The sequence below is a fragment of the Bos grunniens genome, chromosome 17, assembly GCF_055505025.1.
Source record: "Bos grunniens cultivar Pamir isolate PY7600 chromosome 17, Bosgru_T2T1.0, whole genome shotgun sequence".
Classification (NCBI taxonomy): Eukaryota; Metazoa; Chordata; class Mammalia; order Artiodactyla; family Bovidae; genus Bos; species Bos grunniens.
This window is the reverse complement of record NC_141181.1, coordinates 67,585,640-67,612,903: the sequence shown is the minus strand read 5'-3', so window position 1 is coordinate 67,612,903 and position 27,264 is coordinate 67,585,640. Positions and strand designations below refer to the sequence as shown.

The window sequence follows — 27,264 nt, the reverse complement described above, 5'->3', positions numbered from 1 at the left end:
AAGGAGGACAGCGCAGGAGGCAGCAGCCATAGCGGCCCTGACCCCCGCCCCCACCCCCCGGTCCATCCCTTCACGCCCCGGGCCTCAGTCTCCTCGTCTGCTTTTGGGTTAAACAAGGGCCTTGGTGAGGATCAGGGGAGATAAAGGGAAGCTCTCAGCCCCGTGTCTGGCGCATCATAGTGGTCACAAAACCCTGACGTAAATACAGTGCTTTCCCCCTTCTGGGCAGGAGGAGTCAGGGGCCTACAAGGGGAAGAAGTGGCATGCCACAGAAAAGTGGGGAGCAGGTTGCCCCTCGACAGCATCACTTCTTCCCTGTGGGCCCTGAAAAATCCACCTGCAGAGTTTTGGAGGTGATCTGGGTGCTGTGGATGGTAGCCACGGTGTCAGCTGGCAGAAACTCCCCAGACAGCCGGCTAGATGTTTTGGAAGGCAAGTCAGTGAGAAACAGCTCAGAGGCAAAAACTGTGCCTTTTCCGAAGCCCCTTAGCGTTTTCAATATCCCCGCCCCTCATACCCACGTCTGAGCGTCTCTGTTTATGTGGGGTTTGGAAAATCAGTTGCTTGCTAACGTTAGGGAACTTTCTGAAAAAAAAAAAAAAAAGCAGCGATGCTAATAATGTGTAAAGCATATTAATCGCACTGTATATGGATGGCGGCAATGTGTTCTACATGGGCGGTTGTGAAACAAACCGTGAGTCGCCCTTCAGAACTGTGCCTGGGAACTTCCTGGTGGTCCAGGAGTTAAGACTGTTCGCCTTCATTGTCGGGAGCGCAGGTTCGATCCCTGGTGGGGGAGCTAAGGTTTCAAAAGCTCCGTGGAGCAGCTGAAAAAAATTTTTTTTAAATAAATACTTGAGTGGAATGTTAAAAAACAAAACTAAATAACTGTGCCTGGCTGGAAGGAAGCACCCTTAGCTGTGACTTGCTACACTGTCATTGCTGCTGCTGCTAAGTCGCTTCAGTTGTGTCCGACTCTGTGCGACCCCATAGACGGCAGCCCACCAGGCTCTGCCATTCCTGGGATTCTCCAGGCAAGAACACTGGAGTGGGTTGCCATTTCCTTATCCAGTGTATGAAAGTGAAAAGTGAAAGTGAAGTCGCTCAGTCGTGTCCGACTCTAGCGACCCCATGGACTGCAGCCTACCAGGCTCCTCCATCCATGGGATTTTTTAGGCAAGAGTACTGGGGTGGGGTGCCATTGCCTTCTCCACGTTGTCATTGGCCTGGGTCAACTACATGGACCAGAAAAGACGGACACCTTCCAGGATTCTGCATCTTGCTTGTGTTTCTCCCCTGATCCATGTGACAGCAAGCAAGCCCGTTTGCTGGAGACGTTTTTCCTAGATTTTGCTTTTGGAAGGAAATCTTTTCTGATTTTCCACTTCATGTATTAATTTATGGTTTAATCAAACAAAGCTGGGGGTGGGGCGGTGAAAAGGGTACATATAGAGAGCGAAGTTCTATATGCCCAGAGCTGGGGTACATCCATGTCCCCCCTTGTATTTTAAAACCTTTGCATGTCACCCCCTGGGGGGACAGAAAACCACCTCTGGCTGTGGCTCCCCAGGTGTTTGCCCATCTCCCTCTCCCCGCCGCCCCCATCTTTCCTTCTCTGTCTTTCGTTCCTGGAACAATTGTCCAGGCCAGTTCCTTTGGGCTCCTTCGCCTTCCCTGCCAAAAACAAAAACCCTTCTTAACCCCAGATGACCAGGCCTGTGGTCGTTTTGTCTGGTGTGTGGCGTGTGCCTGGGTTTGGTGGGGCCGGAAATGCATGCTTCCAGTTTATATTCGGTGTGCCAGCTTCCAGGGGAGCAAGGGTTAGGGGAGAAGAGACTTCAAGGAGCTGGGGAGGGGGCGCCCAAACCATCAGGCTTCCAGGGAGGAGAGAGAAGGACCACAAGCTCGGGGTCTGAGGCCTGCCCAGGAGCCGGAAGGAGGTCGGGGCGCCAGCTAGCGGATTCTGGGTCAGGCTGATCCCAGCCCTTCATACCCCTTGCCCCCCTCTACTTGCTACCCACATTGTAGACTTCGGATTTTCCTCTGTATTCTATTTGGTTATTATTATTTTTTAATGAGGTCAGACTGAAAATCCATCTGCCTGGGCCCGCCTGCCTAGGTTTGAAGGCAATTAAACTGGAGACCAACCTCTTAATTAGGGTTTCCCTGTGTAAATCTCATTTGATAAATTCCTTATCATCCTTGGCTTTAGCTGCAATACGGCCGCAAGAGGGAATTGAGCACCCACCCCCCTGCCCCGGGGACCTCTAAGTGAATCCCCCCCAGAGAGGGGCTCCGCCAGCCAGAGCCTCCCCCAGGAAGGGCTGGGAGAGAGAGGCCCTTTCAGGGTTAATTAATCAGAAAATGTAGTGGTGCCCGGTGATTCCGGAGAACTTGTCTGCCACCTTTTCATTCTTCTGTTTCCCCCCTTCTGCCTCCCTTCTAGGTCTTTCTTTTAAAAAAAAAAATGGTTTTTTTTGGGTGAACTGAACTCTGTTAAAGGAAGTCTGCAGCAGTCTCCCTCCTTCCCTGCCCACACCCCAATACCCGCCTCCCGCCCCCCACATTTCTACCCAAACTGTTTGTCTGTGTGGATGGTTAAATTTTTTTCCTTCCCTTTTTTAAATGCAAGTGCGGCTGGGAGTGGAAATGTCAGGGGTCAGGCTTCAGGCAGCGGGAGCAGGGGGCAGCCTGTGGCTGTCTCTGCCATCCGGAGAAATCAGAGCTCAGCTTAACCCTTTGGAGCCCAGCCCCTGCCTGCGGGTTCCGGGCGCCTCTTCTTACTCTTTTCACTGGAGCCAGGGGAGTTTTGTCACCAGGACTTCTTTTTTAGGGTTTCAAGCTGAAAACGGGGGTTTTCTCGGTGGCTCAGCAGTAAAGAATCCACCTGCAATGCAGGAGACGTGGGTTCAATCCCCGGGTTGGGAAGATTCCCCGGGAGGAGGAAATGGCAACCCACTCCACTATTTTTCTGGGAAATCCCATGGACAGAGGAGCCTGTCCAGTGGGCTAGAGTCCGTGGGGTCGCAAAAAGGTGGATATGACTGAGCATTCAGGCACCTAGCATGCTGAAAACTACCCCCGCCCCCCACCGCTGACCATAGTGTTGGTGGGGGGCAGGGGAGCAGGATGAGGGCTGGGGCAGTCACATCAGCAGCCCTTGGAAGAATGCAAGTTGGGTCTGGGGTCCCCGGAGTACGTAATGAGCCCCTGTGTTGTGCTGGAAATTGAACTCAAGATGGTGCCCATTTGGAAACGGGGTTGGTGGGGCAGGTCTGGTCACGTTCGTCGCTCTGACTCCATCAGTGTGACTCTGATGGAAAAGACTCTGATGCTGGGAAAGTTTGAAGGCAGGAGGAAAAGGGGGCAAGAGAGGGGATGAGATGGTTGGATGGCATCGTCAAACTCAAAGGACGTGAGTTTGAGCAAGCTCTGGTAGATGGTGAAGGATAGGGAAGCCTGGTGTGCTGCAGTCCATAGGGTCGCAAAGAGTCGGACACGACTGAGTGACTGAACAACAGCAACCCAGTCAGCATCCCAGAAGGCTTCCTACTTCACAGATGGGAAGCCTGAGGCTCAGGAGGCCTGGTGATAGCAGGTAGGGATGAGATGGAGGCTCAGCTCTTCTTGTTCTGAACCTTTGATTCTTATTTACTGGAGATTGCCCAGCCCCGCCAATCCCTGCCTCCGTCTCTATGGTCCAGTAAGAGAAAAGTCCTGGCTCTAGGATGGTGTCTGGACTCCTTAACCACTCTACAGCCATGGAAAGGGCAGGGGGGCCAGTTTGAGAGCTGAGCTTGTGCCAGTTTCTGAGTCACCCTCGCCCTACTATGAAGTAGCTGCTTCTGTTGACCCATTTTACAGACAAGAAGGGTGAGGTGCAGAGCAGTGAAGGACCTGCTTGTGGATGTGGCCGGTGGGGGGTGTAGCCAGATCTGCTCCCGCCCTGTAACTCTCATCTTTCTGCCCACTGGGCCAGGCTGCCCCTAAGCACGGGGACACTGCCAGTTCATGGGAACAGGAAAAACAGTACCGAGCTCATGCCTTGTGACCACCTGGTCTCCATCACCCGTGGAGTTGCCCAGCGGCAACTGGGAGACCATATGGTGTTGATCCCCAAGGCTCGCTTCCTCACCTCTGAAGTGAGGATGATGGCAGTGCCCACCTTGTGGGGGTCCAGTGTAGCTGGGGGCTACACCGGTTCATATACATTAAGCTTTATGATCAGTGATTCGTACCTGGTAAGCTTCAATACACATTGTGTGTTAGTTGCTCAGTCATGTCTGACTCTTTACAGCCTCATGGACTGTAGCCCGCCAGGCTCCTCTGTCCCGGGGACTTTCCAGGCAAGAATACTGGAGTGGGTTGCCAATCCCTTCTCCAAGGAGCTGTCGTTATTTATTCCTAATCACAGAGGGGGAAAAAATGTAGGCGCTGATGAAGTCTCAAAGGGAAGAAGCTTCATATTATGACCAGTACCTCTGCGGAGAGCTGGGAGCCAGCGAGAGCTGGGACCGAGGGGCTCCGCCCCAGCCTGGCTCTGGGGGTTGACCTCTGAACCCGGCTATGTGGCTCTGGGCAAGCCTGCTCCGCTCTCTGTGCTCTGGCGGTGGGGAGAGAATGCCAGCCTTCTCAATGGGCAGTGGGATGAGTCTGGGCCTTGACACTGCAGGGGGAGCAGGGGAGGGTGGGCTCCATCCTGTTGCCTTTAATTGGGCAGCGGCTTTGTGTTTCGCCCTTCTGGCTGGGCCTCAGTTTCCCCATCTGGAATGGGGAAGCTGCTAGGAAGCTCGGAGGAAGTGATCCTCCCAGACGTGTTTGGCAGCCTCCGAGGGAGCTGCTCAGATGTGGGAAATTATTGTTAAGATGATAGGAAGTAGAAGGAAATCTGAGTACAGGGGTGCGTGGCACCCAGCACCTCCACGTCTGTCCAGGGGTCCGTTTCCTTGGTATCTGCCCTCAGGCGGGTACCATGGGGGCAGTGAGTGACAGTGATGTAGCTAAAAGGACCAAGGTGATGTCCGGGGGCCTGAGTTCCAGTCTCGGTGCCATCTTGTGTTGCATGGTCTTGAGTGCATCATGCTGCCGCCCTGTGCCTCAGTTTTCTCGTCTGTGAAATGGGCATAGTAGAGCTCCCGCTTCCTTGGGTGGCTGTGAGACCTGAGTGAGGCATTCAAGGTGCCAGTCTGCACCGCACCCCCCGCCCCCGCCCCGCATGATGCCATGACTTGGTCCCCAGGCCCCAGTCACCGTGACAACGACTCAGGCTGAGCTGAGCCTGAAAACATCCTTGGAGCCACCTGAAGCGGAACTTGAAGTCTCCCCTCGCCGGCCCATGGCCTCCCTTCCTCCCTCCCTCTGAAACCAAAGCTCAGCATCTGTTTCCCCAGGAGCTGTTTAATATTCTGCCGTGGTAAAATGAACTCATTGGAGCCACCCGAAAACAGCTGAATGAACCCCTGGCGCCCGGCGGCCTTTGAGAGCCGCTCCGAACCCCCCTCAGGCCTCGGGGAGGCTGGCGAGGGTAGCAGCTGTGGGAGAGGGGCCCCCTTTTCTTCCTGGTGCCCCGGGGGAGCCTGTGCCCCTAAATGGGGCTCCTGGAGGGCTGGCTTGGGGGGCTAGAGCCTGGGGAGGGGCTGCCTGGGTTTCTCAGTCTGTTCGGGGGCCCATTTGTACTTCTTGGCTCAGAGGTTCTGTGTGTGAGGCCACCTTGGGGAGGCCGAAAAAGCCAGACCTTCCTTCTTCAAATTCTTCTCCTGATCCTCCCCCAACCCAGCCTCAAATGGGGGCCAGTGGAGGCGGAAGGCCCAGCCTGAAAGCAGTGATGCCAGATGAAGGTGATGGTGAGTGTGCCAGCAGTGTCCTTGGAGCCCTCACCAAGCGCCCGCTTGTGCCAAGTGTCTTGTCTGCACTCTCTTATGGACTCTTCAAAGCCACTGGGGCAGTTTACTCTCCTTATTCCCATTTGACAGATGAGGAAACTGAGGCCCAGGCTTGTCCAAGATCACACGGCTAGGAGGTGGCCGGGCAGGGCTTCAGCCAGAGTCCGGCTCTCTCTCTGATAGCTCATAGGTATCTGCTCCTATTCCATTTGGGATCCTGTGCCTCTTCTGTAAATGGGGGACCTGGGGAGGGTGTGGTCTAACATGCCCACCTCCAGGATTGTGGGGAGCTCAGTGATACCATCCAAGGAACGTTTCACACAGGCATACAGTAGGCGCTCACTTTAGCGCTAGCCGTTATCTCTGCTTGATGGCTTGGTGGTACCCACTGCCTGTTCCCAGTGCCCTCTTCCTTCTCTCCTCCCCCGGTTGCTCGTGGGAGGTGGGGCTCAGTGTTCGCCCCAGCTCCCTGGGAAAGCCAGTGGTAACAAAATGCTTCCAGGTAGAAGCTGAGTTAATTTCAGGTAATTATCCCTGATAAAATTAAATATTACTTAAAATTAGTCTTGGGCAATTTCTGTACCGAGAGGTGGTGAAGCACAGGGGTGAGAGCAGGCTGAGTTGGTACTCGCTAGGCCGGGCAGTGGCTTGTCGGTGGCTAGATGTGAACTGCGCCCGAGTGTCCCCATCACCAGGACTTAAACCCGCAGTGGTGATTTCTCCCCAAGGCAGTGAGCCCTGCGGAGGTCCAAGCGGTTGGACACGCACAGCCCCTTCTGCATACTTCATGTTTGAGCAGCTTCAGCAAGCAGTACCAGGCTTGATTTTTCCAGCAGGTGGCCCTGCACCCATCCTGTCCTGTAATCTGCCCGGAAGATCCCAACAGTGGACCTCCAGAAACGGAACCCGAGGAGGTTTAGTGTTCTCTCCCCAGGGTTCAGGTCCCAGCAATGCCACTTCCCAACTGTGGGACTTTGGCCCAGAACACCTCCTTTTTCTGAACCTCAGTTTTCCCCATCTGTAAAATGGGGGCAATTTTGATCATTCCATGAATTAAGGCAGGGGATTGTGGGATCCATCTGCTGTGCTGGCCAGAGAGGACTAGGGGGAGAGTCTTGTGAAAGGAGATCAGGGCATGTCTTGGGTTGGACTGAGGACTGTGGGACCGCACACGATCCGCGCTAGGCGCTCTGAATGCCAGTTACCAATATCAGAGTGTGATTGTCACTTAGTGATGGTGAGTCCTGGGGCGCGTCCCCGAGGTCTCCAGTCTCCTTTTGCTCATTGTTCTGGACAACAGGAAGAGTGATTGTGTTCCTTACAGGTTGTCATGAGAATATTGGAAGGTCCTGGTGAAAAGTGAGGCTTGGGGTCAGCCACAGAGCAGGTGATCAATAGCTTGGCATCGTTATTATTATTATTGCTAATATTCCCATCACTCTGCTTAGTCTTTAGTCGCTGCATTTCCTGGCCTCTTCTTTTGAAGATTTTGAACTTGGACTATCCAGAGCTTTCACGGGGTTGTGGGGGGGATGTGGTGGGGAGAACAGGAAGCTGGAGATGTGAGTTTTAATCCTAACGTGGCCTTGACCCATCGTCTGACCCCAGGGAAGTCACTTTATTTCACGGAGCCTCAGTGCCTTCGTGTCTGTGATTGGACTAGGTCAGACTTACTGATTCAGTGTCAAGTGCTGCTCTGGATGGATTAGTTCTGGCTGCCTAGAGCACTGTGTTGAGAAAGACTCTGAGGCTGTGTCTGGCTTCCATAGGACGGAGTGCCAAGGCTGACGAGCGATGTCTGCCGTGAGCTCAAGAGGAAATATGTTTCCGTGTGAGTCCCAGGTGGTTGATAATCCTGGAAAAGATGACCCCTGTGGCTCCTTCCGGCTCAGAATTTGCCTCCATCTATGGGAACTTCCTGTGTGAGAGGCCATAGGACTTTCCTTTTGTAAGAAAGCTAGTGGTCACAGCGGCCACTGGTACAGATCGGGAGAGACTTGGTAGATTATACTTCTGGACCCGCTCTGTCCAATAGAACCTTCTGCAGTGATGGGGATTCCTGGGGATTCCTGTGTCTGTACTGTCCAGACGGCTGTGGTTAGTTGTGAATGAGGAATTGATGTTTATCTTCTATTTAAATTTAAAACATCACATGTGTCGTGGCTACCATATAGGCCAGCCTGCTTCTAGACTCCTAGAGAGGCCCCCAAGGTCATCAATTTGTTATACCCCAAGCATGCTGTGAACTTTGGCTAGGTCGTCGGGTGAAAGACTGTTGCTTAGCAACAGTACCTGCCCCCAGGCAGCTGGAAACCACCTCTGCAAGAGCTTTGCTCAGGTGGGTGAGCTCTGTACAGGATGATAAATGCTCTTCCCTTCTGCTCCACTTTGCCTTCCCCAGGGCGCCTGGTTCCTCAGGGCTCAGACTTTGCAGTGGGCAAGGCCTGGCCTGGATCAGATGCCCCCCTCAGGCCATGATGTGAAGGCCACCTTCTTCTCATCCCTTGGCACCCCAGGAAACAGGCAGGCATTCCCAGACACAGAGTGGGTTGTTGTTGCTCAGTTGTGTCTGACTCTTTGCGACCCCACAGACTGCAGCGCTCCAGGCTTTCCTGTCCTTCACTGTCTCCCGGAGTTTACTCAAACTCATGTCCACTGAGTCTTTGATGTCATCCAATCATCTCGTCCTCTGTCGCCCCCTTCTCCTCCTGCCCTCAGTTTTTCCCAGCATCAGGGTCTTTTCCAGTGAGTCAGCTCTTCACATCAGGTGCCCAGAGTATTGGAGCTTCCACTTCAGCATCAGTCCTTCTAATGAACAGAGTGGATGGGCCAAGACCAAAGGCCAGGCGACAGCCTTTAGGAGACTGAGAATCATTCTTTATTCTTTCCTTCCCTTCTTCTTTCTTCCTTCCTTCCTCTCCCTCTCTTTCCGGTGTGGGACAAAAGTAGCGAGCCTTTGGAAAACAACTTCATCCTACCTTGGTCACTCCCTCGCTGTGTGATGTTGGGCAAGTCTCCCTACCTCTCTGAACCTGTTCCTAACGTCCATTAAAAGAATAACATGTGCACACAATGAGCCAAACCCAAGGGCAAACACTGAAAGAAAAGAAAAGGAATAACAGCCCTGCCCTCCAAAGGTTAACAAGAGGACCCAATACAGAGACATCAAGAAATGCATAGAATGGTGTCTGGGATGTGTGGTTCCTTTCCCTGGAAAAGGAAAAAAAAAGAAATGGTGTTAAAATGTTGGCTGCTGCTGCTGCTGCTAAGTCACTTCAGTCGTGTCCGACTCTGTGTGACCCCATAGACGGCAGCCCACCAGGCTCCCCTGTCCCTGGGATTCTCCAGGCAAGAACACTGGTGTGGGTTGCCATTTCCTTCTCCAGTGCATGAAAGTGAAAAGTGAAAGTGAAGTCGCTCAGTTGCGTCCGACTCATAGCGACCCCATGGACTGCAGCCTACCAGGCTCCTCCGTCCATGGGATTTTCCAGGCAAGAGTACTGGAGTGGGGTGTCATTGCCTTCTCCAAAAGTGTTGGCAGTAACCTAATTGATTCCCATGTCCGGTGTGAACTTAAAGCGCATCTCAGAGGTTATTCCAACGGGTCCAGGCTCAGGATCCATAGGCAGGAAGGGTGTCTGGTGGGCGCGTGGGTCAGGAGAGGGGGCCTCCCTGGGCCATCGTCCTCCGGCAGAAGGAGATTGCTGGCATTTGTCCACTGACCCTTGAGTATTTCTCTCCGTTAAAGCTGCCTGCATCTTGTGCCTTTCTTATACACCAGTGGGGCCTAAAATAAATGGTGAGATTTCTAACTTCCTCTTTGAAGGAAGTCTGTTGACTGGGTTGGGAGTCTGGAGAGTTAAATGGATGCCACCCCTCCATTTCTGGATAGTCTGGAGGGAGTGGTCCTTCTCAGTAGATTTTTGGGGAGGGGCGGTGGGGAGACCTCCTAATGAAGCCTCGCTTCTCTGTCATCAAGGAAACCTTGAAAAGCCCTTATTCAGGTCTGTCTGGAGGCCCAGGTGATGTGATTCGAGTCTTCCTTATTTTAATGATTTGTCTTTTAGAGTTTGTTGCAGTCAGCACGTATGGTTTGAGAGTCAACCATGTACCCGGTGCCAGGGCCACAGGGGTAAATCGGAGAGTCAGGACTTCTGATTTCATGGAACTCCCCTTCTGAGGCAGTAGCCCAGAACAGGACAGTTCTGAGAAGTCATGGTTAGCCCCAGATGCTACAGCCTGGTGGGTACTGGAGCCCCCTGAGGGGCTGGGAGAGACCTTCGTGAGTAGGGAGAATGTGGAATTACTACTTAGGTGAAGGAAGCAGGGCTCCAGCAGGACGGGAGAGCTGGCACGATAGCGTTGCCACACTTGGTGACCGCGTGCTGCAGACGTGACTGACATCTTCTGCGTGGAGGAGGACCGCGTGGCGGCTTAGGCAGGCAGGCCTGGACCCTCTGACTGGGCCACGCTGCTGCCCTGGACCCGCCCTCTCTGGCCTCGGTTTCTCCAGTGCACGGCGCCAGTCAGTCCGGTCTTCCTAGAATCCCGTTCTGCTTTCCCCAGAAGGTCACAGGGACAAGGGTCTGTGACCTCTGCCACAGGAGTTGAGGCACTGAGTCTTAATCCTGCTTCTCCATACCTGAGACATAAACCAGATCCGGAAAAGGCTTCCAAGAGGTGGAGTGTGAGTGTTGTGAAATGCGTCCAGACCAGGGAAAATGTGACAGAAGGCGAGACTGGGGTCGGCTTAGTCACCTAGCCCCCGCCCTTGTGCCTGCCGCGTCCCATGCTCCCTGCCTGGAAGGAATGCGGTGGCCCCCACCTGGCAGGTCAACCCCAGAGGCAGGCCCTGTGAGAATGCTCAGGGCCAAGCCAGTCCCCTCCATCACTCCGAGGCAGAGATTGGCTAAAATTTCCCATCTGCCTGTAGCACAATGTGAAGTGGGGGACACACACTTGGGTGGCTTCTTTAAGAAGCCAGGGTCACCGGGTCACGGGTCACAGGGTCGCAGGCCTGGCAGCGGGGACTCCTGATACGTACCATGGGGAAGGCAGCCCAGAGAGGGCCAGTGATGCCCCTGAAGTCACACAGCCGGCTTCCTGGAGTAGGGGAGGAGAGCCCAGCAAGCAGGGAAAAGCAGGTCGGGGTTTGTTTTTAGTAGACACACCTCTTCCCAGGAAGCCAAGACTGGATCTGCTGGAACCCCTGGGAGGTGGGCCTGCCAGACAGGCACCCAAGAGCTTTGGTCCCTGTTGTTTGGATGGGAGTGAAGAACGACCAGCCAGCTTCTCCCAGGCCCTGACCAGCTTCCACCGCTCTACCCGCCTCCCTCCCCGGGCCGAGCAGATGCCCCGGGGTGGCTGAAGGGCTACAGATGCGGGTTCAGGTTCTAGCTCTCCACTGTCTAGCGGTGTGACCTCGGTCCTCACGGGGCTGTCATGGAGACCAAAGGGATCGGCCAGAGAGAAGGTCCCGGCCCAGCCCCGGGGTGGAAGCTCTGCCGACCAGAGCCCGCCCAGCCTGTCACTGACCTCTTTGCCCATCCCTCAGTCCTTCCCCGAGTCAAGGCTGAGCTGAGAAGGGTCCTCGGGGGGCCGTGAGTGCTGGGTGGCTGCCCATCGCCTCCGGTGCCTGCCTTTCTCCTCTCTGATTGCATTCGTGGATGCTCTTGAGAATGTCTTTCTCAGAAAAAGAAAGAAATCTCTTTTTCTCTGGTCTAGATTTTTTTTTTTTAATTAGAGGATAATTGCTTTACAGTATTGTGTTGGTTTCTGCCATACAACAGCCATGAATGGACCATGTATGAACCATGTGTGAATCAGCCATGAATATACACATGTCCCCTCCCTCTTGAACCTCCCTCCCACCCCCCACCGCATTCCATCTTTCTAAGTTGCCACAGAGCACTGGGTTGAGCTCCCTGTGCTATACAGCAACTTCCCACAAGAATTTTTTTTTAACAACAGCCCCTGTCCCCTACAAGCAGCATTTTTACTGTCTCTTTAATTTTTAAATCAGTTTCTTCCATGGCCAGAGAAGGTAAACCAGGACCACATGAATGGGGAGGACATTTCTGATTCCCTACGGGTCACCATATGCGTTTTCACAGATCAGCAGTGTTATTGGCACACAAATACCTTTCTTGGGAGCATGTATTGAGCACCTACTGGCTGTTCCTTCCCACTTGTGTGAACCTGGACAAGTGATATCACCCCTCTAAGCCTTCAAGGATTGGCAAACTTTCTCTGTAAAGGGCCTGATGGTAAATATTTTAGGTTTGTGGGTTGTACAACCTCTGTCACAATGACTCAGCTCTGACACTATAGCGTGAACGCATCTATGGACAAAATGTAGACATTTGCGCATTATTATGTGCACATAAAACTTTATTTATAAAAACGGACAGTGGGCCGGACTCACCCCAGGGGTTGTAATATGCTAACGCTGGCTGGTTCTTCATCTGTGCAATGGGCTAAGAGAATAGAAGCTGCCCTCCAGGGTTCCGCTGAGGAAGGAGTCAGTTTAAAAGAACAAACACACGATAGGTGCCAACTAGCTCTTGTCTGTGAGTTGATTCTATCAAAGGTCAGTCACCCAGCAGCACTGCCCTGTTGGTATAGGCTCTCATTTCACAGATGGGGAAACTGCGAAGCAGAGGGATCAGATGGCTTGCCCTCAACCCTTCTGTTCGTCAGTGGATAACCCGGGGTGCAGTTCTGCCGCTTTGTGCCTCAGTTTCCCTACCTGTATCCTCAGAGAGGACTCAGTGATGTAAAAGCACAGGCACAATGGCCACATCCATTGTGCCGAGGGGATGTGAGAGGTGGAGTCTCGTGGAGCCCACCAGCTGAGGCATGGCAGGGCTGGGAGTAGGACCGGAGCTGGGTTCCTTGGGGACTTGGGTTACAGGTGTCTGACTCAGAAGACGCTGGGGAGGAATGGCAGGTCCAATTGGACCGGCGCTCTCTCAGAGTATCGTTCTCATGGGGCTGCCATCCGATCCCCATGCTTGCTTAGAGTTGGGGAGCAAGGGACCTCGTCTCCAACGAGGGGAAGAGTTTCTTAGTCGGGTGTCTTGTGTCAGGGCTGGGATGGAGAAGGTGCAAGCCTCTTATTAATTCTGACAGATTCCCAAAGTTCCTCCCCTGTGTGGAAACCTTCCTCGGGTCTCCTTTGCAGGAACAAAGCCAGGCTCCTCTCTCGGAGTCTCCAGTCCTCCACAACTGAGTCCAGTTGAGCTTTGCAGCCTCCTCTTCCTCTGTGTCCCCCAGGCCCTAAACTGGGGTCCCCAGGCTGACCTCTTACTCTTCTGAACCCATCACAGTGGGGTTGGAGCTCCCCTCTTGCTTCCCTTCAGGCAGAACTTTATGCCCATCCTCAAGCCCCGCTAGCATGTCCCTGCTCTGCAAAGTCTTGCCGGGTCCCTACCCGTTCACCAGGGATTGTCTCTGTTCTGCAGTTACGTGTTTTCCAGCACATCTCCGGGGGCTCTCTGAGCCCAGCACCCAGCACACGGCCAGGAACATGCGTTTGCTTGTGATGTTTTAGCTTGTCATCATGTCGTTATCACCGTCTCAAGGACTCCCTCTTACTGGCTGCCCCCGGCCCGGTTTGGGGAAATGATCGTGGTAACCAGATATGGAGCATATCCTGGGTACCACGAATTTCATCCCCTCTCTGCAAGGCAGCAACAACCAGACTCAGTTTTTAGGTGAGGAAGACTGTTTTTAGGAGACTTGGGGAGTCAAGGCAGCTGATCATGGGCCACACAGCCCGGCACTGACAGGTTTGGTGTTTGAACCAACCTATCTCCAAAGGGCATGACTGTCCCTTGACTGACCCCCAAGCAGAGCCCTCTTGCGGGACACAGCAGCGCTATGGGAAGTTTCCTGGCCATGCGGGCCGCTTGCTGCCCTGCTGACCCAACTCGGGAAGATCTCAGAGCTTCTCCAGTGGGTGGATGACCAGGGCAGAGGACCCCGAGATCCTCCACCCAAAGCATCTGCGTTTTAAAAGCTTATTTTTAAAATTGAGACCTGTCACTGGATCTGGTTTCTCTTCCCACTGGCTGACAGCGTTTTGGTTCTAATTCTTTAGAAACATGGGTGTAGATTTGTCTTGTTTTCTAAAGATAATGGTTGAATGGCTCACCACACACAGGACAGAGTGGGGGAGCCCAGCGAGGTGTCGGCCCTGGTGTTATGCTGCCCCCAGTGTACGGGTGGAACACTGGGGCTCAGAGACGGACAGTGTCCTGCCCCAGGGGCACACAGCACTGGGCCCAGTGTCATGGGGAGGGGGGTGAATTGTGGGTGAGAAGGTAAGAAAACAGTGGGAAGGGCTGTGTTGGAGACAGGGCTGGAGTGAATCTCCAGTGTGATGATCACAGTGAAGAAGTGAAGTGAAAGTCGCTCAGGCGTATCCAACTCTTTGCGACCCCACGGACTTTACAGTCTGTGGAATTCTCCAGGCCAGAATACTGGAGTGGGTTGCCTTTCCCTTCTCCAGGGGATCTTCCCAACCCAGGGATTGAACCCAGGTCTCCCGCATTGCAGGAGGATTCTTTATCAGCTGAGCCACAAGGGGAATAATCATAGAAATACTAACAGCAGCTACTATTCCTTGGGCACCCTTGGTGTGTGGCAGTGTTTGAAGTACTTTGGTCGTTATTATCACTGGGCTCTCCCAACAGCCCTATGAGAAGAATACCGTCTCCCGCCCCATTCCACGGATGATGAAACTGAGGCAGGGAGATGTGAACATTTCCGAAGACAGCCCTGAAGCCCAGCACTCTGCATGGGCTATGCACAAGCAGCCTCGGTGTGCCCCTCGTGGATGCTGTCGGAAGGAAGGTGCAGGCTGAGGGGTGGGCTCAGCGCTCCCCCCGCCTGTCATGTCTCGGCAGCTGGCAGGCTGGGAGAGGCCCAGGGGTGCACAGGGCTACATCCGTCACAGGTCACTGGCCACGTGGCCGCAGGCGCCAGGAGGAGGAACCCGGAGGAGATGCCCAGGCTGGGGAGAGGGCTCTGGGGCTCACACACCGCCCTGGTGCCCCCTCCTTTGGGGCTGGGGAGGGTCCCCGGAATCCAGCCCCCCACCCCAGTCCCAGCCCCCGCCCCCCGCCAGCTCTCAGCAGCCTGGTCCCAGCGATGGCCTCTCTGCTTCGCCTCAGTGGAGCCCTCGGCCAGTTCTCAATCTAAATGACAGCTGCCCTCAGCCAAGTCAACTCCAATTAATTTCCGAAGGCTTCCAGGGGCCTGGCTGAGCCTCTCCCCAGACAGAGCTGCCCCAGTGGCTGGAGCAAGGCCCCTTCCTCACACTCGTGGGGCCTCCCGATTGTTGGTAGGGGGCCCTTCCTTCCTCTTCAGGAGCCTCCCGTGCGGGGCCGTGTCCTGCCTGTTCCCCAGTCCAAAGGGGCTGATGTGGAAACGCATGGTCAGCGTCCATGGAGAAGTCACTGAATGGGGTCTCGGGTTTTGTCCTGGGCTGCTGTATCACTGGGCTGTTGTTCTTAGTCCGTCTGCGTGCTTTCAGGGTCCTCTCCTTGGAAGGGGGAGCGTTGATCCAGAGAGAGAGAATGGGAGGGAGGGAGGGGGCAGAGGAGATGAGGACGAGGGAGGAAGGCGTGGACGAGAGAAAGGGACTGAGAAGGAGCGGGGTGGGAACGAGAATGATGGAGACGGAGAGGCTGTCCCCGCCCTTTGGCCGGGACATCTTGCTTTCTCCTATGACTCTGGCATCAGACAGGCCTGAGAGTGGCCTTGGCTCTGCCTCAGGCCAGCTGTGTGATTGTGAGCCAGTGATGTTCCCTCTCTGAACCTCAGCTTCCTCCCCCGTAAAATGCCTCCTCTCCCTGGGTGTTGGGTTGGTCCAGTGAGATTGGCCCGAGGCCCAGTCCCATACAGAGCCCGAGGTCAGCGTATGTCAGGGTGTCCCTTGCTTTCAGAGGGCACCTATCTCACCTTCCTGCCTTCACCGAATGTAAAATCTGACCACCCCAAAGGGATAGAAAAGATCTGGGGGCTTGTACATCTACTCAGTTCAGTTCAGTCGCTCACTCTTTGCGACCCCATGGACTGTAGCATGCCAGGCTTCCCTGTCCATCACCAACTCCCAGAGTTTGCTCAAACTCATGTCCATTGAGTCAGTGATACCATCCAACCATCTCATCCTCTGTCGTCCCCTTCTCCTCCTGCCTTCAATCTTTCCCAGCATCAGGGGTTTTTGCAATGAGTCTGTTCTTCACATCAGGTGGCCAAAGTATTGGAGCTTCACCTTTAGCATCAGTCCTGCCAATGAATATTCAGGACTGATTTCCTTTATGATTGATTGGTTGGATCTCCTTGCAGTCCAAGGGACTCTCAAGAGTCTTCTTCGACACCACAGTTCAAAAGCATCAATTCTTCAGTGCTCAGCTTTCTTTATAGTCCAACTCTCACATCCATGCACGACTACTGGAAAAACCATAGCTTTGACTAGACGGACCTTTGTTGGCAAAGTAACGTCTCTGCTTTTAAATATGCTGTCTAGTACGTCTACTCACCACTATCCATTTCTGAGTGTACCAGATAGGCCCAGAGAGTTGCCCAGGATCACACAGCACGCAGGGTGTCCCTTGCTTTTGGAGGGCACCTAGCTCACCCTCCTGCCTTCATTGAATGTGAATAATTCATTTAAATATTTCACGAATCTTTATCAGGTGCTTACTGCATGCCAGCCCCCAGAGAGACCATGGGGAGCCTGTTGGGTGTGTTGGCTCTGGGGGGTCTCTGTCCAGGCCAGGCTTCTCTGAACTTTACTGGTGGGAATGTTACCCCTTCTACAAATGGGAAAGCGGAGGCTGGGGAAAGTGCCAGGGGCTGAGATGCAGACATCAGGTCCTCTGATTCCCAAATCTCCCCATGATGTTTTCCATCTTTGGTGACCTATTGATAAGGGGCCGGGAATTCAGGATTCCCTCTCTGCCAGGGGAGGTGTGTCGCCAGTTCACTGTAGCTGGTGGGGCGGTCGCTGGTGGCGTCATTCCTGTTATTGTGGCTGGTGGCAGGGGTGCCATTTGCAAGCAGGGGGAGTTGGGGACACATCACCATGAGGCTGACAAGCCAGGTTGATGGTAGGAGTCAGCAGAGGTGAGGAGCGAGGTGGGGGAGAGGGGATGTTCAAGGCAAAAGAAACATCAGGAGCAGAGGGGTGGAGGTGGGAAGGATCAGGCTTCTCTGAGAGGCTTTATAGCTGAGATGAGGCTAGAGGCCCAAGAAAGCAGCAGGCGAGGTCATGGGACGCTGGAGATTTTATCTTGGGGGCACTGGGGAGGCATGGAAGGTTTCAGCAGGAGGGGAGGGGCTGTTCTGTTTGGTGTTCTAGAGTTTCTCACCTTACTCTCAGGGAAGAGGGGTGTGTGTGCCAGTGTGGAAGCAGATAGAGTGGCAAGGTGGTCCCTGCAGGCAGGTGTGGGGGGCCTGGACCGGGGTGGGAGCAGCAGGACGGGAGAGAAGTGGGTGGTGAAGTTTGAAGGCAGCCCTTCATTCCCTGATGCTGGACTTTAAGCTTGGGGCAGACTGATGCCCAGCAGTAGCCTGGGTGCAATGGCCTGGCCTTTAGGACTAGAAGCTAGGAGCGTCTGTGGGGGGACATGGATGTGTCTAGGGGCCCTAAGGGACTCCCAGGCTTTGGGACAGAGGTGCTGAGAACAGGCGGCTCAGCGGCTCAGCCCTGTGCCTTTCTGGCCTGCCGGCTCTGCTTCAAGGCCCAGCGGCCCAGTCCCTAGCTGAGTGGCAGCTGTCACAGACACCAGAGTCTCCCCCACACCCACCCGCCCCCCGTCCCTTCCAGGTCCAAATAAAGGAAAAACCAAAATACATTTCCCTTTGTCGGAATCCGGCGAGGGTGAGCTGGTGAGCCGGGCGAGAGTCATTCGCTATTGTGTTCTGGGGCCCACACTGCTCCTTACATAAGCTTCGAGTTAAAAATACGCATGGAATTCTAATTCGCCTCTCTGCCTGGGATTGTACCCTGGAGGGGCACCCCCAACCCCCAGCCTCTGGCGGGCAGGGGGCAGGGCAGGCCCCTGGCCCCCAAGGAGACAGAGAAACTGCCCCACGGCACAGGGCCGGCGCCTGGCCACACTAGCTCTTCCTGCCTCCAAAGCCCCGGGCTGTTGAAGTGTCGTGAGTATTATAAAAATCCTAAATGGCAACCCACTCCAGTAGTCTTGCCTGGAGAATCCCAGGGACGGGGGAGCCTGGTGGGCTGCAGTCCATGGGGTCGCACAGAGTCCGACACGACTGAAGCGACTTAGCAGTAGCAGCAGCAGCAAGAGCAGCTAACCTTTTCTGAGGGTGCATCACGTGCTAAAGTCTTCACCTGTGGGATTGCACTTTATCCTCCTCCAAGCCCCTGAATAGTTTCCCATTTTACAGCCCAGGTTAACACCTTGCTTAGGCCACACTCTGAATTAGCATCCAGGGGGGCCCTGACCCGGGTGCTATCTGGAGCCCACCCTTGACCCCCATAATCTGGCCTTCCTTCTGGGGACGGGGTGCTGAAGAACAGAAGATGACCAGTCAAAAGCCCCCTCTTTGAGGGTTCAAGAACAAAGTGGTGGCCATGGGTACCGCCGAGGCAGCACTTAAGCTGCTATGGGAGGGGTTGGGGGGTGGCGGTGGGAGGTGGGTGGCGACTACCACCCCACAGAGTTCTGGATGCCTGAGCACATGGCTGACCCAGACTGGAACCCATTCCTGAGGATAGTGAGTGCAGAGCAAAGCAGTGACAAGGCCTGCTTTGCTGACGTTAAAAAAAGAAACACCCATGCCCTTCCATGGGTGGCACCTCAGGAAGTGAAATTAACAACGAGACGTCCCCAGGTAAAGATAGGAGCATCTTTTCCCTTCTCCCTTTCACCCCAGCCTTGGCTGGCCAGCCCAAGGGTCACCCAGCCGTCCCCGTTAGCGCTCTGACCAGCCGTCCCAGCCCTGCCGGTCCCTGCAGGGCTGGTCCACAACCACACAGGGCAGTCCTCCTGGCGATGGCGGGAGCGCTGTGTGCTAAGCACTTTACATGGATCGTTTCACTTAATCCTCGTCCCTGCCTCCGTGACGGCCAGTCCTATTATTTCCCCCATTTCCTGGGACTGAGGTTCTGAGAGATGAAGGGGTGATGTGCCCGAAGGTCCCACGTTCCACAGTCGGCAGGCCGCGATGGTTGCAGAACCCACCGGAGGAATGGAATTCCATCCGTTATTCACACGGTCACTTTCTGGGCAACGGCTCAAGGTTCTCTCCTTCCCTTCGTGGAATTTACGGGATAGGGAAGCGCTGAAGACAAAATCCGACGTGGCCTTGTGTCGGCATCAGGGTGAGCCCGAAGCAGCTGGTAGGGTGATACCAGGTCAGTGGCGTTTAGGGAGGGGTGGCTGAGAAGGGGCTGGATAGTTCAGCCAGGGCTTGTGCACAGGGGGAAGCGGCGGGGAGAGCCTTTAGGGAGAGGAGAAGCGAGGCGTCCCAGCTTCAGGCCCTGCCCTGTGCCTGCGGACTCAGGTGGTACCTTCCGGCCATTAGAGTGCCTGTGTGCTTGCTTAGTCATGTCTGACTTTGTGACCCCGTGGGCTGTATCTCACCAGGCTCCTCTGCCCATGGGATTTTCCAGGCAAGAATACTGGAGTGGGTTGCTGTTTCCTCCTCCAGTGGATCTTCCCTACCTGGGTATCTAACCCACGTCTCTTGTGTCTCTTGCGTTGGCTAGGCAGATCCTTAACCACTGCACCACTTGGGAAGCCCGGCCGATTGGGGGATGACCTTAAAAACTGCCCCTCGGGCCTTCTTTGCTGGGCAGGCACGCCATCCTGTCCTGTGAGCAGGAAGCCCCTCATCTCAGCCCCTGTGGCTGCCTGGGTTGAGGCACCTTGTGGTTATAATTTTGAGTCAATGCCACCCTTGCCTCAGGAACTGACCCCCACAGGCAGGGCGTCATCAGCTCTTTCTCTTTTATAAAAAAATTTTTTAGTCAGTTCCCCCCACACACATAATTTTATTTAGTCAGTTTTGTTTGTGCTGGGTCTTTGCTGCTGTGTGGGCTTTTCTCTGGCTGCAGCCAGCAGGGGGGTTTTCTGGTGGCGGCGCGCAGGCCTCTCGTGGTGGTGGCTTCTCTTGCGGAGCGCAGATTCTGGGCTCTCAGGCTTCGGTGGTTGCGGGTCCTGAGCTCTAGGGCGCAGGCTCAGTAGTGTGCGCGGACTTAGTTGCTCCGCAGCATGTGGGACCTTCCTGGACCAAGGATCGAACCCATGTCTCCTGCACTGGCAGGTGGATTCCTTACCACTGAGCCACCAGGGAAGCCCAGCTCTTTCTCTTGCCTGGCCTCCTCCAGCAGCCTAGAGCCACGCCCATGGGAATCGCGCCCCCCTCCCCTAAGCTATAGATGAGGAAACTGAGGCCATGCAGGAGGGGGCCAGTGGCCCAGGTTGGAGGATCTGGGGTTCCATCTCAGCCCGACCCTTCGAGGAAGCCCATTCTGAAAGGAGAGGGCGGGTCGCAGAGCTGGCGACCTGGCCTCGGGTGAGCCCTGGGCAGCTCCTTGTCCCTTGGGGCCTCAGTCTTCCCATCTGTCAAATAGGGCTGAAAGTCCCTTCACAGTCAGCATGCCGGGGGCCCAGCTGAGCTGAACAGGCCAGACCCGCCCCTCCCCCATGCCGCCACAGTCTGATGGGGGAGGCCGACAGCCAGCAAGGGAGATCAGGACAACACCCAGCGGGTTCTGCGGTGTCTGCCAGTGCCGGGCGCTGAGTAACCCCAGGGTCTCTCCCAACCCTGGGAGCTGGGCGAGGGGGGCGGCTTTTATCTCTGGGTCCTAGTGTGGGGGCTGGCCCGTCTGCTGCTCCCGAGGAGGGTGGACGGAAGGCCCCTCCCCGCCCCGGGCCAGGGCAGGCCCTGACTTGAGGTGGCTCCTGCAGGGCTGATTTATCGGCAGCCCAGGGGAGCTGCGGTCCGAGGGCATGTTGGGTCCCCCCAGCTGGAATGGACCCAGCGGGAGGATGAGTTTGGTCATGCTTGGGTTGTTGAGAACCGAAGAGTCATATTCTCTGCTAGAAATGTTTCCCGTGGATACCAGACTCGCTCGCTTGTCCCAGGCAGAGGGGCCGGGAGACCTCCTCCCATGCACATGCCCTGTGATGCCAGGCAAGCCCCTCACCCTCTCTGAGCCCCAGGTGCCCCCTCTCAAGTGGGGAGAAGGGTCCCCCCACTGCTGGGTTTGCTGGGGGATGGCATTAGATAATACACGGACGTGTTCAGCTGTGTGCCTGCCACGCCCTCATTAAATCCACCCCAAGTAAGAAGAGCAGCTGTCTCTGGTTTTGGCGCATGGCGTGCATTTGAGTTGTCTGTTATCTTGGGAAGAGAGCATCTTTAGGAAACATGGCCATTTGGGGCAATCTGGAACCATCGCTGAGCAAACCCAGCTCCTGTGAGAGTCTTGGCCCTCCTGTGTCTGTCTTTCTGGTGAATCAGCCGCAGAGCCAGGAAGCCGGGTGTTCAGAGCTCACGTCTGGGTCTTGTCTGTCTTTAGCTGTTGAAAATTTTGGCAGGGATCTCCGTTTCCTACCTGTAAAATGGGCACAAGCTTTGCTGTGTTGGCTCCTTGAAATAATGTATAAAGTGAAATAAGGAACCCCTTTCAGAATTTCTCTTTCTCCACCCTCTGATAGATGCTACTTCTTCTCCCAAATCCAAATCTTGCAATGCTCAGAACAAAATACCCCCAACGGTGTTAAGCAGCAGGGTGTCACTGGAAGCAAGGCAAGCGTGGGCTCAGAGTGGAGATGTGAGGGCTGTGCATCAGCATGGCTGGAATCCAGGGCCTGCTGGGGGCAAGGGGACCCCGAATCTGACATCGCTAGCTTCCTGGGGTCACAGCATCACAGTTCTAACTGACGTTGAAACCTTAGGCTCAGCTTCCCTGCCCACGAAATGGGCAAAGACTCCCGTTTCATGGTCAGGGACACGCCCAGCTGGCTAGTCTGAAGGAGGGGACCAGGCTTGAAGGCTTCTAGATGCTCGCAAGGGCTGCCTCTCCAACCCCAGACATGAATGACAGTCTCAGCAGCCCTGCCTGGGAATATGTCTGTGTGCCAGGACACCTGTGACAAGACCCCAAGGGAGGCAGCATCACCCTCACTTTACCAGTGAACAGAACTGAGGGTCAGAGAGGGAAAAGTGTCAGACCCTGTGCACACAGCAGTGGGGCTGGGATTCAGGCTGCAGTCTCTGACTCCAAAGTGACTGGGCTCTGACGCTGTTTTCCCAGCCTCACTGTCAGATGCAGAAGGAGGAGGAGGAACAAGAGAGTGCCTTGTTTCCTGCTGGAATTTGCAGGCTCACCACCATGCCTGGCACATAGTAGGGTGGCAGTGAAGTCTTCGTAGTTGAATGAAGCAAAGAAGAGGGAGAGAATCTTCCCTCCCAGCCCCAGCTCCTCCCAAGAACGCAGGTTCCCAAGCGGGATGTCTTTGGGGCTTCGGGGTGGGGACCCCAAACCCAGTTAGTCACGCCTGGCCTTGGCTGCCTGGGCCCGTCCCTCTGGGAGGATTGTTCTCTGCAGGCCATGGCTCAGCTCTCGGGGGAAGCCTGCCCCCCTCCACCCCCCCAGATCCCAGAGGGCGGGATGGGTGGGGTGACTCCTGCCTGGCGCAGGGCCCAGGCTGGGCCTGCGTAGTGTGCTGAGGAGGGCGGGCCGGTCATGGAGTTCAGTATCTGGGTGTGCTCCCTCGGCCGGAGCTGGGCCCCCACCCCCAAGGCCTGCTCTTCTCACTTTTGCTGAGTCAGAAGTTCACTATCCGTCTATCTTCAAACCCCACTCTGCTCCTGGCTGGCTGTGTGACCTTGGGCAGGTCACCTTGCCTCTCTGAGAGTCAGACTCTGAAAATGGAACAATGAGACTAATCATGATTTAATAGGCCTCAGAACAGAACTGTGGGTCACTGGGCAACAGTAAATTAGAAGTCCTCTGAACTGACTGTTCTCTTCCTTCCCTGTCCTAGGACTCCCAATTCCTGTTGTCTTCTAATATAGTTTATACTAGGTGTGAATGGTTGTCAAATTTCTTTCCCCTCAAAGATGTCTAATCAAAGCATGGCTATGGTCTATGCTGTTTCTGGTGCTGTATGACTGAATGAGAAGGAAATTGAGGGCATTTTCTTTGCGGGTGTAGGAGAGGAGTGGACTCCCTTACCTCTATCACTGAAAGTTCTTTCATGCAGCAGCTGGGGATGGGCAAAGGCATTCATGTTGCTGGAGAGTCCACACTCTTAGTCTCTACTGCTCTGAGCAGTTTGGTACTTCATGAGGGGGTTCCCAGCACATAGCAGCCCCTTAGCAAATGTCTGTCTAGCGGATGACAAGAGAATGGGTTATATTCTAGACCTGAATGATCCTCCCCACTCTTATTTAATTCATTGCATCTGATGAACTCCTACATATCCCTCAATACTCAGTTGAGATATGCCTCCTCCAAGAAGCCTTCCTAACTTACTTCAGGAGCAGTTAATATTTTGGGAACTCTAGTCCATCAGAGATGGGCAAACTCTGAGTTTATCCTGCCTAACTCTTCTATTTTCCAAGGTGGTGGAGAAAAACAGACCCAAGAGGGAGGGGTCTTCCCTTGGCTAAAGTGTGACAGCCCAAGTCAAAGGCAACAGCACGAGGGTTCAAACCAAGCGACTTTAGATCTCCTTGGGCTGTCTTTAGGCACAAAAAAAGGGCCTGGACTTGTCCTATCCTCCTGCCTCTGCCACTCTGTCCCCATCAGGGCCTCTTGCAGAGTCAAGCAAGCAGCTAACATTCTGTCTTCCTTCTTTCTCTGCAGCCCACGACCTCCCTGCGAACAAGGCCTCGGCACCCCAGCCCGGCAGCCATTTGCAGTGCCTGTCTGTCCACTGCACAGACGACGTGGGTGATGCCAAGGCCCGAGCCTCTGTGCCCACCTGGCGGTCCCTGCACTCCGACATTTCCAACAGATTCGGGACATTCGTGGCCGCCCTGACTTGAAGTGACAAGAAATACCCCCTCCCCCAACCAGGCCCTCCCTTCCCCCTTTCTCTCTCCTCTCCCCCCTTCACCTGACCCCGCCCCTACCTGCCCCCACCACGTGAATTCGAAAGGGCCACTATTGCTGAGTGGGTGATTTCTTTTTTTCTAGGTTGGTACCTGCTTAGTGGCATATGGACCGGAAGGGGTTAATTTAAAGGGGGAAAAAAAAAAAACCTCAAAAATTTTTTTTTAAAAAAGAAACTCTGTCTGCCACGGTATGTTACCAGTGTTAACCCTTCTGCAGTTAGCAAACTTTTGCTGAAGCATTTTCTTCCTGCTAGATAATTCCCATTTTTTTTTTCTGTAATCTTGGCATACGTTTTTTTAGATGACCTCTTTCCTTGTTTTATTTTCGTGCTGCTGTATGTCCAAGTATTGTTATTTCATAATAAGACAAGAGTTGCTTTCCTTTTTAATTCTCTTTTAGTCTTGTTCCTCCCTACCTCCTTTTTTTTTTTTTTCCTTTTTCCTTTTGCTTTGTTCACTGCTTATTAAAATGGAAATCCTGGAGAATAGTAGTTCTGGAATATTGCCGGGTGAGAGTCAAATTGTCATCACAATATTATATATTGACACCCAACTGTCATCAGTCAGGCAGGAGCCAAACAATTAATGCCCCCCTTAGGTATTCCGCCTGAGATTTTGTTTTGTCTGTTCCCTAAGAAAATAGACATATATATTTTCATTCCTACAAGCACACGCTCAGCCTTCAGCTCCGTTCTCTCTTTTGCTGGGAGCTGCCTTTCACTGCGATGGAGGTGATGACGTGTCCAGCCTGCTTCTGTGGGAAGCAGTTGGAATATTCGACTGTGGTGTTTTCTCTCCTTTTCTGGGCCTCTGCACCAACGCCCAGGCCCTGGATTTTCACGCTGTGCGGAGCATCCCTGGTCCGCACGGGGATGGTGGCAGGCTCCCGCTCTGCTCTGGGCCAGGTCGGCTGGGTCTGGGGTGTTTGAGCTGAAGGGTCAGGTCTCAGCCTTGACCTTTCCCGACGTCTGTGGCCAACCAGGCATCGGGGCCAGAAAGAGTGGTTCCTGGGTCATCCCCCACTTCTCCCCGTTCTGGGCCGCCCCCGCATCCCTGGGAGGGCCCAGCACTTTTTGGAGGAGCTGGTTGAGTAAAGGAGCCCCCAGGCTCTCTTGGCCAAGCCCCCTTCCTGCCTCCCAGCCTGTGTGTCTTCTTTGGAGGAGTTTGCAGATTCCCGAGGGCTAGAGAGGAGAGAAAGGGACTGCAACAAGTGACTTTGATTCTTGGCCTTTTTCTTTTTTTAAAACCCCAGAATCCCCTCTCCCGCTTTTGGTGTAATCTTAGCCTGCTGCAAAACCAGAGCCATGTCCTGAGCATCTCCTGAAGGAATGACTTCTTTGAGCAGAGGTGAAGGAGCGGCTGGGTGAGCAGGGACCCAGCTGAGGCCTCTTACCCGGTGCTCCCAGAGCAGCCGTCAGGGGAGGCCCGGCGCGGGCAGGGGAGGCTTTCTTTGGGTGCTGCTGATGACCGCAAAGGGCTTGTGTGATTCACGGGGGTGGTGGGGGTGGCCCAGATTCCAGGGTGGGCCAGCCAAGGAGTGACTGACACCACGTCACCCAAATCTGTAACTCTTCTGCTCAATTTCAATTTCTGAGCATCTTACTAAATGCTCCATTTTGAGCTTCACGCCCCCTCCATCCTTCCCCCTACCCCTGCCCCATGTCCCCAGAGTTTTCAGACCCGGCTTTTTTTTTTTTAAGCAAGTGACCTGAAGGCTTTGCGCTCACCATACAACACCCACATTGTTTATTTCAAAGAACTTTTTAGCAAAGGGAGAAGAGCATCCAGAAAAATCTGGCTCTTTCCACTTCCCCCTCCTCGTCTTTCCTCCTGCTGGCCCTTTTGGCTCGGGGTCTGAGTCTGGACCGTCTGAAGTTCCTGCATGGGCAGTTTGACCTGGGTTGGCCCCGGCCCCTGCAGAAGGCAGGCAGGAGCAGCTGGTGTGGACTGATCAAAGAGAAGAAGGTGGGAGCTCACCCAGTGAAGGAGAGAAAGGGGCAGGGAACCTCCCCTCCTGCAGTGGGCTGCGGGAGGGCCAGCCATGGTCCAAGCGAAACTCCACGCCCCCTCTGATTCCGCAATGTACAGCTGTTTGAGAGCTTCATCCTTTTATTTCTTAAACAGGAATGATTTCTCCTTAATTGCTTAAGGCCGGGGAGCCAAGTGTCTTGACTTCTGTCTTTGACTTTCCCTGCGTTGAGGCCATCAGCTCATGGTCCTGGCAACCTCGGAAACCCCTGAAGTTTTCAACTTTCTCGCTCCCCACGACCCCAGAATGGAACAGCTTTAAAAATAGCCTTAAGCAAAAGGATGTTATTTCACTAGATTTGGTTTAATGGAAAGAATAAAAGTAAATTAAAAACACACCCAACCCACGAGACTCCACAAACACTGGTAATCGGTACTGCATAGCAAAACTCTTCGGGAAAGAATATGAAAACGTTATTGCACATGTAAAATATGGAAACTTAACTCTGCTGTGTGTTAGGCAATCCTGTAATCTTTTTTGACTCTTAAAAGAAATTCATTTCTGAAATGCTTGGTTGGAAGACTGTGACAATAGCTCATGAAATTGAGTGTTATTTTTTTCTTTCTTTTTTTAAAAAAATATGTAAAGTGCAGTCTTCTGTATTCATGCATATTGTATATACCTGTATATGTTTTCCTGAGCAGCTAAATAACAATAAATATGACGTTAATGGTGACTGTGGTACATTTGTGGGCGGGGCTTGCCTTATTTTTCCCCATCCCCTCCCCTTTTACCTGGTCATTGTTTTACTCAGTCGTGTCCCACTCTTTTTTTTTTGGCGGGGGGGACCCCATGGACTGTAGCCTGCCAGGCTCCTCTGTCCAGGCATGGAATTCTCCAGGCAAGAATTCTGGAATGGGTTGCTATTCTCTTCTCCAGGGGAACTTCCTGACCCAGGGATCAAACCCAGGTTTCCTGCACTGCAGGCAGATTCTTTACCATCTGAGTCACCAGGGAAGCCCATGGAGGATGGGAATGTGGGTCTGGATGCTGTAGTGTGTGTGTGTGTGTGTGTGTGCGTGCGCGCGCGCGTGCCCACGTGTGCATTGATGCTGTTCTAAGTTGGGTCAACTCAGACCCTCTCTCTGTGGCAGAGGAGGGGCAGCTGTCCTGTGCACTCTGGTGTATTTAGCGTTGTTCCTGGGCTCTGCCCACCAACTGCCAGCAGCATCTCTTCTCCTCCCGCTTCCCTTGCAACAGCTCCAAATGTCTCCAAGCATGGCTCAGTGTCTGTGCAGGACA

General features: G+C 54.1%; 1 protein-coding gene across 1 annotated transcript in view; it reads left to right on the top strand.

The window, feature by feature from the left end:
• Positions 1–26,698, top strand: part of MN1 (MN1 proto-oncogene, transcriptional regulator) — a 49,636-nt gene extending 22,938 nt beyond the window's left edge. The window contains exon 2 of the mRNA XM_086348495.1: positions 23,743–26,698. Within this exon, the coding sequence (XP_086204621.1) occupies positions 23,743–23,924 (182 nt within the window). The 3' untranslated portion in view covers positions 23,925–26,698. The remainder of the gene's footprint in view (positions 1–23,742) is intronic.
• Positions 26,699–27,264: the final 566 nt, after the last annotated feature.